The sequence below is a fragment of the Hyperoodon ampullatus genome, assembly GCF_949752795.1.
Source record: "Hyperoodon ampullatus genome assembly, chromosome: 11".
Lineage (NCBI taxonomy): Eukaryota > Metazoa > Chordata > Mammalia > Artiodactyla > Ziphiidae > Hyperoodon > Hyperoodon ampullatus.
Genome location: NC_136924.1, coordinates 44926234 through 44939734, shown reverse-complemented (window position 1 = coordinate 44939734; position 13501 = coordinate 44926234). Strand labels below are relative to the sequence as shown.

The 13501-nt window shown below is 62.6% G+C and overlaps 1 protein-coding gene across 1 annotated transcript; it reads left to right on the top strand.

Moving 5' to 3' along the window:
- Positions 1-854: 854 nt before the first annotated feature.
- DENND6B (DENN domain containing 6B) lies at positions 855-11755 on the top strand (the record flags this gene model as incomplete). The annotated part of the gene is made up of 20 exons (XM_079714145.1): positions 855-1016; positions 6201-6239; positions 6311-6353; positions 6964-7076; positions 7454-7534; positions 8097-8202; positions 8324-8403; positions 8490-8552; positions 8829-8884; positions 9465-9587; positions 9670-9765; positions 9879-9973; positions 10087-10152; positions 10286-10350; positions 10445-10534; positions 10628-10681; positions 11016-11125; positions 11231-11333; positions 11477-11551; positions 11633-11755. The coding sequence occupies 20 exons, from the start codon at positions 855-857 to the stop codon at positions 11753-11755; spliced, it is 1743 nt and encodes a 580-aa protein (XP_079570271.1).
- Between the last annotated feature and the right edge of the window lie 1746 nt (positions 11756-13501).

Genomic DNA, 13501 nt, shown 5'->3' with positions numbered 1-13501 from the left:
CATTTCGAGGAGCAAGGGCTGGTGCCTGGCTCTGACAAGAGGAATGCTGCAGGCAGATGCGACGTCAAAGAGGGAGAGGGGCTGCCCCCGCCCCGCCACACTTCGCCGCCGCAGCAGAAAATAAAACGGCACAGGTGGCTCGAATTATGTGTGTTACACGCTGTCTGGTTTCGACAGACAGGTCTGGGACAGTGTGCAAGGCAGTCCAAGAGGGGGCCCGGAAATATCTGGAAGAGCGCTGGACGCAAGAGGCGAGGAGGGGACTGGCGCGGGCGGGTCTGCACGCACTGACGACCAGGCCATTGGAAACAAAGATGCCCCAGTGGTCAGACACGAACCCCGGACGTGACAGCTCTCTGCAGGACCCCATACCCGGAGGCGACCCCAAGGAGAAAACTCAAGGGACTCCCAGAATCGCTGGAATCTGTGTGTTAGAGTTGGTAGAATGGGAGCTCGTAACGACGAAATCCGGTTAGGAAACCTGGCCGGGTAAGATACCCGCCAGTCTCGACTTCGCCCGTCCTCACGGTGTCCCCGGGAACCGCGACCCCGCCTTAACCCATCTTCCCTCGGGCTCAGACGCCCCGCTGGAAGTCCCTCCTCCAGGCTTGGGGCCGCTCTGGCCCGCGCGGTCCCTTCTCTTTGGTGGGCTGGACACTGCTCCGCCGGACGGCGGTCCTCCGGCCGCCAGGGGCGTGCGAGGCCGCGTCCGGGCCGTTCTGGTCCGAGACGGCCGCTCGACTGCTCCGCGGAGCTGTCCGGGCGCTCCCAGGCCACCGCCTCCAGTCCGTTCCCCCGGCAACGCCTCGGGCCGTTCCCCCGGCAACGCGCGGCCGTTCTCAGTAGCAGGGGCCATGGACCAGGGGTCGGGCGGCGGGCCCCACCGGGCTCGCGGCCGCCTCGGCGCGCCGTCCTGCGGAGCGCGGGCTCCGGGGGCACCCTGGGCACGCTTCTCGGCCTGGCTGGAGTGCGTGTGTGTGGTCACCTTCGACCTGGAGCTGGGCCAGGCGCTGGAGGTGAGGGGGGCAGCGGGCCGGGGGGAGGCCGGGGAGGGCGGGTCCTGCTCTGTCGCCGCCGGCTAGTGTGGCTCAGGCATCGCCGAGGGGCGGCGGGAATCCCTCCGCAGGTGAGGTACCCTCGGGCAGACAGACCCCCCAGGTGGCCTCTTCCTCCTCAGAAACCCTGCACCTGTCACTTCCTGAAAGGTGCGCTCCCAAGCAGAAGAAAAAAAGTTAAGTTGCCAAGACCGCCCTTTGGGGTGGAGGAGCGAAGAGCCCTGTACCTCGGATACCCAAAGTGGTACTCTTGATTTTTCTCCCAGTAATAAGCTGTCTCCTCTCCCTTCCTCGCCCCCGCCTTTCCCACACTATGATACCTTCTCCCCTCATTTAGTCCAGCCAGAATCCCAGGGGTCACCCTTGACTCCTTCCCTCCCTCCACCCCACATCCCATCCGGGAACAAGGCTGACAGCTCCACCTACAGCAGGGCTGTCAGATTCATTACCACTGCTACTGTACCCCCAAGTCCAATATTTGTGGCTCTCTTGCTTAAATCTTTGGAAACCTCCTTATTCACTTAGAGTCTGATCCAGACCCCTTGCGGGTCACAACCAGACCCAAGAGCCATCTTTCTGTTCACGGACTGCCCCCAGCCCCCCAAGCCTGGGGTGTCCCCACTACCTGCAAGGCTCTTCCCTACCCCCACCTGCATGGGTGTAGATGAAAACATGACAGACTCAGGGAGGAAGGCCTTCTGTAGTAATGCAGGCCTGGGGGGACGGTCTTCTCCAGGCCCTGAAGGCCATGATGTAGACCATGGAGCTGACCAGGGCAGGGGAGGCTGGGAGGTACGCTTCAGCACTCTGTCAGAAGGAACTTTCTGAGAACCCAGGAGGTGGCGCATCCGTGACTGCAGTTGGCTGAGATGAGGCTGATCAGCCATCGTTGGAAAGCCAGCGTCAGGGGGAGAGGGTGTTTTCCAAGGCCTTGCTGAACTCCATGAGGCTGTGGGAAGCCCAAGTCCTAACAAACAGCAAGGGCTGACACTGCCCAGCTCACTGTGGAGACCCCATTCCACCACACCTGTCCCCACGTGGCACACCAAATTAACTTGATGCAGGGACCTGAGCACAGAGAGGTGAGGTGATTTGCCTAACATCACAGAGCCCACATTCCTGCTGGTGCCCAAATTGTTCCCAATAAAATCACGAGAGAGGCTACTGTTTCCTTAAGGCATTCTCATGTATAATTTTCTAGGACTTAACCATTCAGGCAAGAACTGTTAAAGGCTCCATGTGCTTGGGCTTCTGAGCTTTGCTGAGGCTGTACAGCTCAGGGAGGGGGTGTTGGGGGGACCCACGGCCCCTCCTAATCATCAAGTCTGTGCAGGAATCAGGCAGTGCAACCACACGACGCTCGTCAGGTTTGCATCTTATCTTTCTTCTCCCCCCTGGAAATCATGGGGAAGATCAGGGGTCATTTCAGCTGAGTCCACAATCACTCATGGAGCATCTGCCCTGCGCTCGTTTATTCCAGGCTTGGCCTGGCTGAGCACCACAGAGGCTCTGGCGCTGTGCTTGGCACTGGGACATAATGGAAGACCCAGGGACTGCCTTCCAGGAGCTCATGGATCACGGAGACTCCATGGACAGACGCAGCTCAGAGGAAGGAATGGGGGTTTGGCCATATCTTGGAGGATGAAAAGGAGGCACCCGGGCAGGGGAGAAGGGGCTGTTTCAGGTAACCCCTCCCCCAAAAAAGCCAGTGAAAGCAAAGGCAAGGAGCCAACCATTCACTCATTCAATAAATCAAGTATTGGGCAACTGCCACCAGCCAGGCCCCACAGTACTGGTGCTGGACACATGGACACAGAGCTGAATGCGATGACAGGGCTCTGCCCACCAGGAGTTCACGTTCTGTGCTAGAGACGCAGAGAGTAAGTGGTTCAGGACCCCCTAGAGTGCATAGGGTATGTTGAGGGGGTCCCACCCACATGGGTGCACTGGAGCCTGCAGGCGAGGCAGGGATCAGACATGAGGGGAGAGTGGGCAAGGCTGTGCACATCAGCTGAGCAAAGGGCCTGGCTCTGCTGCCTCAGCCCTTGGAAACTCTCCTCTGGGCGTCCCCGCTGACCCGAGAAGCCCATGCAGTGAACCGTGGCCCGGGGCCCAGAGGGTCCCTCCTCCCCCAGGTGTCCGCGTCCTCCCAGCTGCAGCTCCTGTGCTGCCCAGTCTCAGGACCCTTTTAGTCTTCAAAAGTACTGAGGGCCCCAAGGGACTTTTTATGTGGGTCGTATCTATCGAGGTTTCCTATACTAGAAGTTAAAACAGAAAAATTAAAAATGCTCATTAATCCATTTTAAAAAACAACGGGGGTTTCCCTGGTGGCGCAGTGGTTGAGAGTCTGCCTGCCGAGGCAGGGGACACGGGTTCATGCCCCGGTCCGGGAAGATCCCACATGCCGCGGAGCGACTGGGCCCGTGAGCCATGGCCGCTGAGCCTGCGTGTCCGGAGCCTGTGCTCCGCAACGGGAGAGGCCACAGCAGTGAGAGGCCCGCGTAATGCAAAAAAAAAAAAAAAAAAACAACAACAATGGATACCATGTGTAAACAAGAGAAGCCACCGCAATGAGAAGCCTGTGCACCGCAACGAAGAGTAGCCCCCACTCGCCGCAACTCGAGAAAAGCCCGCACGCAGCAGCAAAGACCCAACGCAGCCATAAATAAATAAATAAATATTTATTTATTTAAAAAAATATATATTTCCACAAAAACAACCATATTTTCAAAAACAAATTCAGTGAGGAGATTGGCATTATTTGACACTTTTACGTCCCTTTTTAAAGGCCAAATAGAAGGCAGCTGTATCTTCATGTCAGCTTCAGTCAGTTCCCCTTTATGGCCTGTGTCACAGCCTCTGGAAGCCACACTGCACACAGTGAGAAGAGAGTGAAAAAGGCAGCTTCGGCCTCTGGGAGCCTAGGGTACCCACACCACCCTTCAAGAAGCACTTTCCTAGAGGTACCTTCTCCAGCAAGGCGAGGCTCGCTGCATCTGTCTTCCTCAGGGGCGACTGGGTTACAGGAGCTGCAGCCCCTGCAGACTGGCTCCCGTGGAAAGGACGAGCCCCCGTGGTTCCAGGGGACAGGGTGCGTCGTGCGGCAGACCCCCACTCTCTGCCCCTCCCTGAGGGTCGGCTCCCTTCCTCTCCTCAGTCAGGCAGGGCCGTCCCTCCGGCTCTGCTCCCAGCCTGTGGACAGTGAGCTTGGAGCCCTGGGCACGGCTGTGGAGCCTGCTCAGATGCTACAAAACTCCTGTGACTGCAGACCAGATTCAGAACCCTGACCTCAGCACCGAGGGCCCATCGTGGCCCTGCCCCAGCTGCCAGGCACCCGCCTTTCCTCTGCCCTTCCCAACAAGGACACGCAGGGGCCTGAGTGGTCCTGTGGCCCCACCTTTCTTGGAGCCATCTCAAGGTACCTCTGTGGGTCCGCCCCACAGACAAATACTGTTTGGCTGGCTCCCCTCCCTCCTCTTGGCCCTTCCTTCTTGGTGCCTCCTTAGCTGACATCTTGAGATTTCCACATGCCCCACCTGTTCCAGTATTCTTTGGAGACATGTTTTCACACACTCCACAAATACAGGCACACCTTGGAGATGTTGCAGGTTCGGTTCCAGAGCACTGCAGTAAAGCAAGTCACACAGATTTGTTGGTTTCCCAGTGCATATAAAAGTTATGGTTACACTCGACTGTAGTCTATTAAGTATGCAAGAAATACCATTATATCTTAAAAAACAATGTAGATACCTTGTAACAAATATAATAATGAAAAGGTTTGAGATATTGTGAAAATTACGAGAATATGATGCAGAGATGCAAAGTGAGCAAGTGTTGTTGGAAAAATGGCACCTATAGGCTTGCTACAAACCTTGATTTTGTAAAAAATGCAACATCCGTGAAGCACAATAAAGCAAAGTGTGATAAAACGAGGTGTGACTGTACAGTATTTGGTGAGGGTCTACTCCCTGCCGGGGGCTGGGAGGCAGAAGTACCTGGGACACAGTCCCTGTCCTTAGGACACTTGGTGGCAGCGGTGGAGACAGAATAGGCCCAGAGCAAACAAAGACAGAAGCTACATTATTACAGCAGTGCAAGTCCCAGGGCACAGTACCTTACCATCTGGGGGTTCAGGGCACACCCCAGAAGAAGCTTCATGTCAGCCAAAACCCAAGTCCTCCTCCGCATGGGAGTTTGGCCGACAGAGTAAGGAGGGGGCCACGCCTGCAGGCCCTCATCTCCTGGCTCCCAGCATAGCCGCTTCCTGGGAGAGCCGTCCTGCTGCATCTGAGCACGGGCCAGGGCAGCAGAGATGCCCAAGGCGCACCAGGTCCCCAAGAAACACTTGGGGGCCTCCAGGGAGTGAGGGCTCTGGAGGTTCCCTGCCTTTTTCGTTTCCTGCAAAGAAATCCATTCTGGCCATTTGCCTGTGTACAGGGCTACTGGCTCCCCCAGAGTGTGGCCTGTCTCCCAGGTAGAGCCTGTCCAGCTGGTCACGCTCACTGTACACTCCAGGGTCCCGGGTACTCCAGGGGTCACACTCCAAGCGGCGAGCAGGCCAGAAGCTCCCGGACCCCTGACTAGCAGGGGTTGGAGTGAAGATGCTCAGAGGCAGGGGTGCCAGTGTCAGGCAGCATCTGAGTTAAGATGGGATGGGGAGGCTGGCCAGGCCGTCTGGGAGAGCAGGCCCAGGGCAGCCGCAGAGCCTAAGATCCTCTGGCTAGGTGGGGTTGGGTTCGGAGCGCTGAGAGGGTACAGGAGGTGGGGGCCAGCAGGCAGGGCCCTGCAGCCGCTCTAGGCGAGAGAGGAGGCTATGGGGATAGACTGTCGGGACATGGGGGCAGGGAGGTCCAGTCTGGGCGAGTGGCCTTGAGGGCAAGGGGTGTGAGAAGGGAGTCCAGGAGCTCACCCGGTTGTGCGAGAAAAGGGAAGGATGGAGGCCAGGAGTGGCCTCGGGCCGAGAGGGGCCTGGGGAGGCAGGGCAGAGGGCTGGAGCCCTGAAGAGAGGAGGAGGGGTCAGCAGGGAGCCAGAGGTGGGGGAGAGCCAGAGGGTCTGACAGTGCTGGGGTGGAGGGGGGGACACACCTGCAGCCCAGCACCAAGCCTGCCAAGCCCATGTCACCGAGTGCTCTGTGTCCCCCGCAGCTGGTGTACCCCAGCGACTTCCAGCTCACGGACAAGGAGGTGGGTCCCAGCCCTCTCAGGAGCAGACCTCACCCGGGGAGCAGGCCCTCACTGGCTTTCCTGTGTTTCAGAAAAGCAGCATCTGCTACCTGTCCTTTCCCGACTCCCACTCAGGTAGGCCACCCCGCCTCGCCCCGGTCTGGGTGTCTCTCTGGGGCTGTGGGGAGAAGAAGAAGGAGGGAGATGAGGCTGCCCAGGAGCCCCTGCGGCCAGGCCTGCACAGCCTGTAAGCACCGGTCCCCCTTCCCGCTCCAGGGAGACAGCCAGAGCCCCACGCCGCAGCAGCCAGTTTCCCCGGTTCCCGCGGAAAGAGGTGTCTCTGGGCAGTGGGGTCTGGTCTCCTTCACCCCAGCAGAGGGGTCACCAGGAGCTGGGTCCTGGCCTCTGCTCCTCTCCAGGGCTCGGGTGTCCGTGTCGGCCTGGTTTTCCACCCCGGGCAGGCTACGACCAGGCCACACACGACCCCCAGCCTGTGCTTGCCCACAGTGCACACGCTGCGGGGCTGTGGCTGTGCTTCTCTGTGTGCTGAGTTTAAACCCTTAGGTGCAGGAATCTAGGACACGGGGACCTCTGTCGGGAGACACAGAGCCGAGGGCTGGGCTTTTCTGAGGCATTTGCAGCCCAACAGGGGCTTCGCCCCCTCCCTGGCCCCCCGCCCCACATGCTGGCAGGAGAGGCTCCAGCCCAACCTGGACACAGCGTGAGGGGACCACCTGTTCCCCAGGCTGCCTCGGGGATACTCAGTTCAGCTTCCGCATTCGTCAGTGTGGAGGGCAGAGGCGCCCCTGGCACACGGATGACAGGCACTGTGACAGTGGGGCCCCTGTGTCTCTGCAGGTGAGCCGGGCTGCCTCTCCCCCGCTCCTCCCCTCCCCCTGCAGGCCAACTGCCGCAGGCCAAGCCCGGCACCCCAGCCTCGACTGGGGGTGGGCCAGCGCTTCTGAGCACTTGCCAGGGTCCCTGGGGCTTTTCCTGTGCTCCACGTGTGCGCCAGGGCGTGGCTCGGTGTGCAGAGGCCGGTGCTCTAGGGCCCCTGAACCGCTCACCACTGTGTCTGCGGAGACGTCCCTGCAGAGCCGTTGCCTGCCATCTGGGCCGTGACTCCCAGGCAGACCCCGGTCTGGGGAGAGCACACAGCAGCCTGTGTGGGGGTCCGAGGAGGTGGGAGGGAGCGTGAGCAGTGGCCGTGGCCTGGCCGATACCCCTCCTTCCAGAGGGAGCCCGCACACTACTTTGGCTACGTGTACTTCAGGCAGGTGAAGGACAGCTCTGTGAAGAGGGGCTACTTCCAGAAGGTGAGCAGCTGGTTGCTCTGGGGTGGCCCCGCTGAGAGTTGGGGGCCAGCAGCCATCGGGAGAGGCTGATGGTCTGGGGGGGTTCCTGAGCCTCCAGGAGCACCCACCCCGCCGTAGCCCTAGCCACTTGGCCCTGGGCGGGGGCCACCGTGCCACCTGGGGGGGGGCGGCCTCTGGGGAACAGGCTCTGCTGCCCCTCCCTCGTCCAGCCGGGCTCTGGCCTCCCTGCTCCTTGCTGAGGGAGGAGAGGGGCCCTCATCACACTTTCAAGATTAGGACGACTTCAGTCTTGAACTCAGACACCAAAAGCAAAAGTTGCTTGAGCCCCGGGGAGACTATCCCATGATCCTGGCCACGTGCATTTCCCTCTGAAGGCCTGGGGTCCAGCCCTGCCCTGCTGCACCTGGGGTTTTCTAATAGCCTGGAGTCCCACGTCAGGCCATTCCTGGGAAGTCGGTGGGACACCCTGCCCTGGGCGACCCTGGATGAGCTGGGCCTCAGGGGGTCCCCCGCATGGTCCCAAGGGGCTGGGGCGACATCTCACCGGTCCCGGGCCCTGCAGTCTCTGGTGCTGGTGTCCCGCCTGCCCTTCGTCCGGCTGTTCCAGGCGCTGCTGAGCCTGGTCGCCCCCGAGTACTTCGACAAGCTGGCGCCCTGCCTGGAAGCGGGTGAGTGGCCGGCAGGCGCTGCCAGAGCTGCCTCATCGTCATCCCAGCTGTAGCTCCTGGTGGCTCCGGTGGGCAGCTTCCTCCAGGACAGGCTTCTGACGCTGGCCACCTGTGTTCGCAGTCTGCAGTGAGGTTGACCAGTGGCCGGCCCCTGTGCCGGGGCAGACCTTGAACCTGCCTGTCATGGGAGTCGTCCTCCAGGTGAGGGCGGCTGGCTGGGGTGGGATGGCCCCAGTGCATGTCGACACGCCACCTGACCCACTAGCAGCTGCTTCCTTCATCCATAGGTGCACATCCCATCCAGCGCAGACAAGCCTGAATCCGGTCCTCCAAAGCAGTGCAGCCACAAGGTGGGCGCCCTGCTCCCAGGCTGGTGGCCCCATACCTGCCTCAACCCTCAACCCTCCCACCTGCCTGGGTCTCCCCACCTCACCTGCTGTGGGCCCTGGGGGTTGGCCAGACCCCAGACACAGGGGCCTGCGTCTCCATGCAGGGCTGTGGGGCGCAGGGAGGCCTGTGGGTAGGGACTGCGGCCCCCGGGACTCTCCCGGGACGACCGGGGCTGCTCGGGGCTTGTGAGGCGCCATCCTCCCCCTCGGCCTAACCCCACCCACCCTTCCTCTCAGAACCTGCTACCAGCCCCGGTCGTCCTCACCAGTGTCCATGAGCTGGACCTGTTCAGGTGAGCCCGGCAGGCCACCACCTGCTGCCCCGGTAGGTGATGAGTGATCCCACGGGGCTCAGGCCCATCGGGGCGGGGGCGCTGGCGGCCATCAGGAGTTAGCCCCCAGCCCATTCTGAGAGGGAGAGTCACACAGAAGAGGAGCCCGGTGCCCCGATGTCTGCCCCCAGAGGAAGTGAGCACCGTGGGCAGGAAGTCAGGTCCTGGCAGGCAGGTGCAGGGAAGGGAGCAGCTGTGGTGGGAGATGCTGCCAGAGGTGCCCTCTCTGGGGGACCAGAAGAGGACCCCACCTTTGGAGACCCTCTGGCCCTGTGCTGGGCCCAGCGGGAGCCAGGGCTGCCGGTTTCAGGCATGGCGGGGGTGCGAGGCCAGGCGGCACAGGTGGAGGGTCAGAACTGGGGCAGGCGGGGGAGTGCCCTGGACACACCCTCGGCGTCTTCACAAGGCCTCACCGCCGGCTTCCCTCTGGAGTGAGGCCCAGCCTTCACCCAGACAGGGCCTGCCTGGGCCTGGGTGGGGGCAGGTGGGCAGGGGCTGGGGAGCCTCGCACCCGGCCTCCCCAATGCCCCCGCTGGCCCAGGTGCTTCCGGCCCGTGCTGGCCCACGTGCAGCTTCTGTGGGAGCTCATGCTCCTCGGGGAGCCCCTGCTGGTCCTGGCGCCCTCGCCCGCTGTGTCCTCAGAGATGGTGCTGGCCTTGACCAGGTGGGTGGGGCAGCAACGCGAGGGTCCGGGGGCCCTGGACCAGCCCTGCGAACTGACTGTCCCTGCGGATCCCTCCCCACAGCTGCCTGCAGCCCCTCAAGTTCTGCTGCGACTACCGCCCCTACTTCACCGTCCACGATAGTGAGTTCAAGGAGTTCACGACGCGCACGCAGGCCCCGTAAGTGCCGCCCGGCCCACCTGTCCGCCTGCCCGCCCTGCGCCCTCCACCTGCGTCTGTCTCTCCTCCCTCCCTCCCTCTCTCTCTCTCTCTCTCTCTCTCTCTCTCTCTAGACCAAGCGTGGTCCTGGGAGTCACAAACCCTTTCTTTATCAAAACACTCCAGCACTGGCCCCACGTCCTCCGCATCGGGGAGCCCAAGATGCCAGGTGAGGCCCCCAGCCTCCGCCCAAGGGTCTTGGGAACGCGGGGTCTCGCCGGGTCTGAGCCTGCAGAGGCAGAACTGAGACCCTGAGGCCCGGCCATGGGGCGTGTCTCGTAGGGGACCTTCCCAAGCAGGTCAAACTGAAAAAGCCCTCAAGGCTGAAGACCCTGGACACCAAGCCAGGTCTGTGCCCCTCTTCTCCTCCCAGGACCCAGAGACACGCCTTGGGGAGGGGTGGGGCGGGCAGATGTGCTGGCACAGCTGAAGGGGGTGCCCCGCCCCAGAGGGGAGCGCACTGCCATTCTGCCCTCCCCAGGCCTCTACACTGCGTACACGACCTACCTCCACCGAGACAAGGCCCTGCTCAGACGACTGCTTAAGGTACCGCTGGGGGGTGCTCCGGGGGCGGAGGAGCTGGGCTCGGTGTGTGAAGGGGGCGCAGCCGGCCTGCTGTGGCTCAGCCCTCGCCCCCCAGGGCCTGCAGAAGAAGCGGCCGTCGGACATGCAGACTGCAGTGCTGAGGCGGCACCTCCTGGAGCTCACACAGAGCTTCATCATCCCTCTGGTGAGGCCCAGCGGCGGGGAGGAGGGGGCCAGACTGGAGGGGCAGGCAGCAGGCTGTGGCCCAGACTCCAGACTCACTCGCCTTCCTCCCCAGGAGCACTACATGGCCAGCCTCATGCCCCTGCAGAAGAGCATCACGCCCTGGAAGGTGTGGTCCAGGGAGGGCCTGGGAGGATGGTGGTGGTGGTGGGGGGTGTCAGTGTCGTGGGTGTGCAGGAGCCCCTGGGGCCAGCCCGTCCCCACACCTGCAGGTGGCCCTCACAGGGAAGAGAAATTCGGGCCACACAGATGGGGGAGGGGTTCGAGGCCCTCTTCTCTGGGAAGGGTCACCCTGGGATCTGTCACTGCAGGGTGGGGGCTGGGGGACACACAAGGGGTCCATCTGCCAAGTGCCCTGGGGAAGGTCCTGACCAGCCAAGGTGCAGGGCCTGCGAGGCCATGCCTCCCACCCAGCACCCAGGCTCACCCAGCCCCTGTCTCAGACCCCTCCCCAGATCCACCCCTTCCGCCAGGACGACTTCCTGCGTAGCCTGGAGCACTCAGGGCCCCAGCTCACCTGCCTCATCAAGGGCGACTGGCTGGGCCTCTACAGGTAGGTGGACAGTAGGTAGGATCCTGGGGCTCCTGCTGCTGGTGGCCGTGCCCATCCCTCAACACACAGGGTCAGCCTACAGCTGCTGCCCCTTGCCCCCCACAGGCGGTTTTTCAAGTCCCCTCATTTTGATGGCTGGTACCGACAGCGGCACAAAGAGATGGCCCAGAAGCTGGAGGCCCTGCACCTCGAGGCCATCTGTGAGGCGGTGAGAGGGGCGCTTGGCTGTGGGAGAGCGCACAGGGGTGCGAGCCCCGAACAGGGGCTGGAGGAGAGTGCAGGGAGGGGCGGACACAGGCCCAGAGCTGGGCGAGGGCCTTGGCGATGGATGGCCTCATCTCGTCCCCACAGAACATCGAGATCTGGATGAAGGACAAGTCCGAGGTGGAGGTCGTGGATCTGGTCCTGAAACTTCGGGAGAGGCTGGTGAGATGCCTCCCAGCCCTGCCCCACCTTGGCCAGCCAGATGTGAAGGTCGCCTGCCCCTGACCACTGCTGCCCCTGCAGGTTCGGGCACAGGGCCACCAGCTCCCCGTGAAGGAGGCGACGCTGAAGCGGGCGCGGCTGTACATCGAGACAGTCATCGGCTCCCTGCCCAAGGACCTGCAGGTCGTCCTGTGCCCTCCCTAGGATGGGGCCCCTGGCCCGGGGCCTGGCTGCCCCTCGGGGCCTGGGTCTGGCTGAGCTTCCCTCCCCCGAGTCAAGCACGAGCTCCCCCACCCAAGCTCCCGGCTGCCCCTGGCCCTGGCCCCCCACCTGGCACCACCATCATCCCAGCAGACAAGGTGGCATTTGGAACTACAGCCTGGCCCCTGACTGTTGGCGGATCACGTGCTGGCAGAGCCTCCCCTCCCCCTGGGCCCCACCTGCCCTCTCCAGGGTCTTAGGCAGGGGTGGGGGGCAGGCTGTGAGCCCTGCTGATCTGATCTGGGCCAAGGCCACGCACCCCTCCAGGAGCCCATCTGCCCAAGCCCTGCAGGCCCAGGCGTTGCATCTGATGCATCCTTTAGACCCACCAGGCTGCCCAGCTCAGGACGGAAGGAGGCGGCTGACAGGCAGACCCCTCTCTTCACACAGCCCGCCCCCCGCCTGTCTTGCCTGGGGGCTGAGGGGGGAACCTCGCCTGTGGTCATCGCTTGGGAGGGGAGAAGCCGCTTTGCCCGGAGAAGAGCTATGCCCTGTGGTTCGCTGGGATGCCGCCAGGACCCGCGTGGCTGCCAGGCGGGTCCAGGGCATTGTCTTTGTTCCAGTCCAGGGACACCCCACTGGGCACCTTCTCCGTTCACTCTGCCCTGCGCTGCTGCTTGGCGGCTGGCAGGCCCTCGAGTCGCCCCTGTGTCCATGCAGCCCCACAGGCAGCGAGGGGCTTGGACTCTAGACTGACCAGGCCTCTGCAGCCAGAGCCCTTCACAGCCACTGCGGCCTTGGGGCACCAAGCTCCTCGGCAAGGAGTGAAAGTCCCTCAGAAGGGATCCACGCCCCCATGTGACACCTTGGAGCACCGGGCCAAGCAATCAGCGGTGCTGTCATCAGCACCGTCACAGCTCAGCGCAGAGTGGCAGCACTGGCAGCTGGTGGGGGGCAGGGCAGGGGGAGGCGCGGACCCAGAGCTGCAAGCCTTTGGGTGAGTCTCACCGTCTCCAACCCCAGATGCCTCACCTGAGGCACAAGGCTTCATAGATGCCCGCGTGGGCCTTGGCGGCAACCTGAGCTGAGTCCTGGCTGAGCGACATGGTGCGGGAGGCAGGCCGAGCGGGGGGCTTTCCCTTCTCTCCTGATTCCTCACAGTCTGTGCCCTGGGATGGAGCACTGACGCAGCCACTCCTCCCAAGTGGGGTTCGGTGGAGCCGCCAGATGACAGCAGGCACTGGCCTCAGAACTGCCAGTGTCGACTTGTCCGGCCCTGACCGCTGCCTAGGACAGCCCGGCGCGTCCCCAGCCTGCAGACAGCTGAGCTCAGCCTGGTGTGTGACCGCAGTCAGAGGACAGAATCGAGGCAGCAGAGGGAGAGACGAGCTGGAGGCCCTCAACTGAGGAAGGACTTTGTGGCACCAGTGCCGCTTTGGACAGCCTGCCCTGCTGTCTGGCCTGGAGGGGTGGCCCACGGGCCTTGAGGGGTGTGCCTCAGCACATTGCACAGTCCCCTCCCTTGGCTTTCTGAGGGTGACTGCAGGTGATGGAGGGCTGCAGGGGAGCAGCTGCAAGGGGGCCTCCACAAAGCCCTCAGGGACTTTTGCCTCCATCAACCCAGGAAGGCACAACCAGAGTCCCCTGAATCCTTGCATCCTCCCTCGAGGTCTCTGCTTGAGTCCACGCCGCAGCCCCTCACAGCGGGGCTTGTCCTCAGGAACACTGGTGCAGGGGGATGTTGGGGGA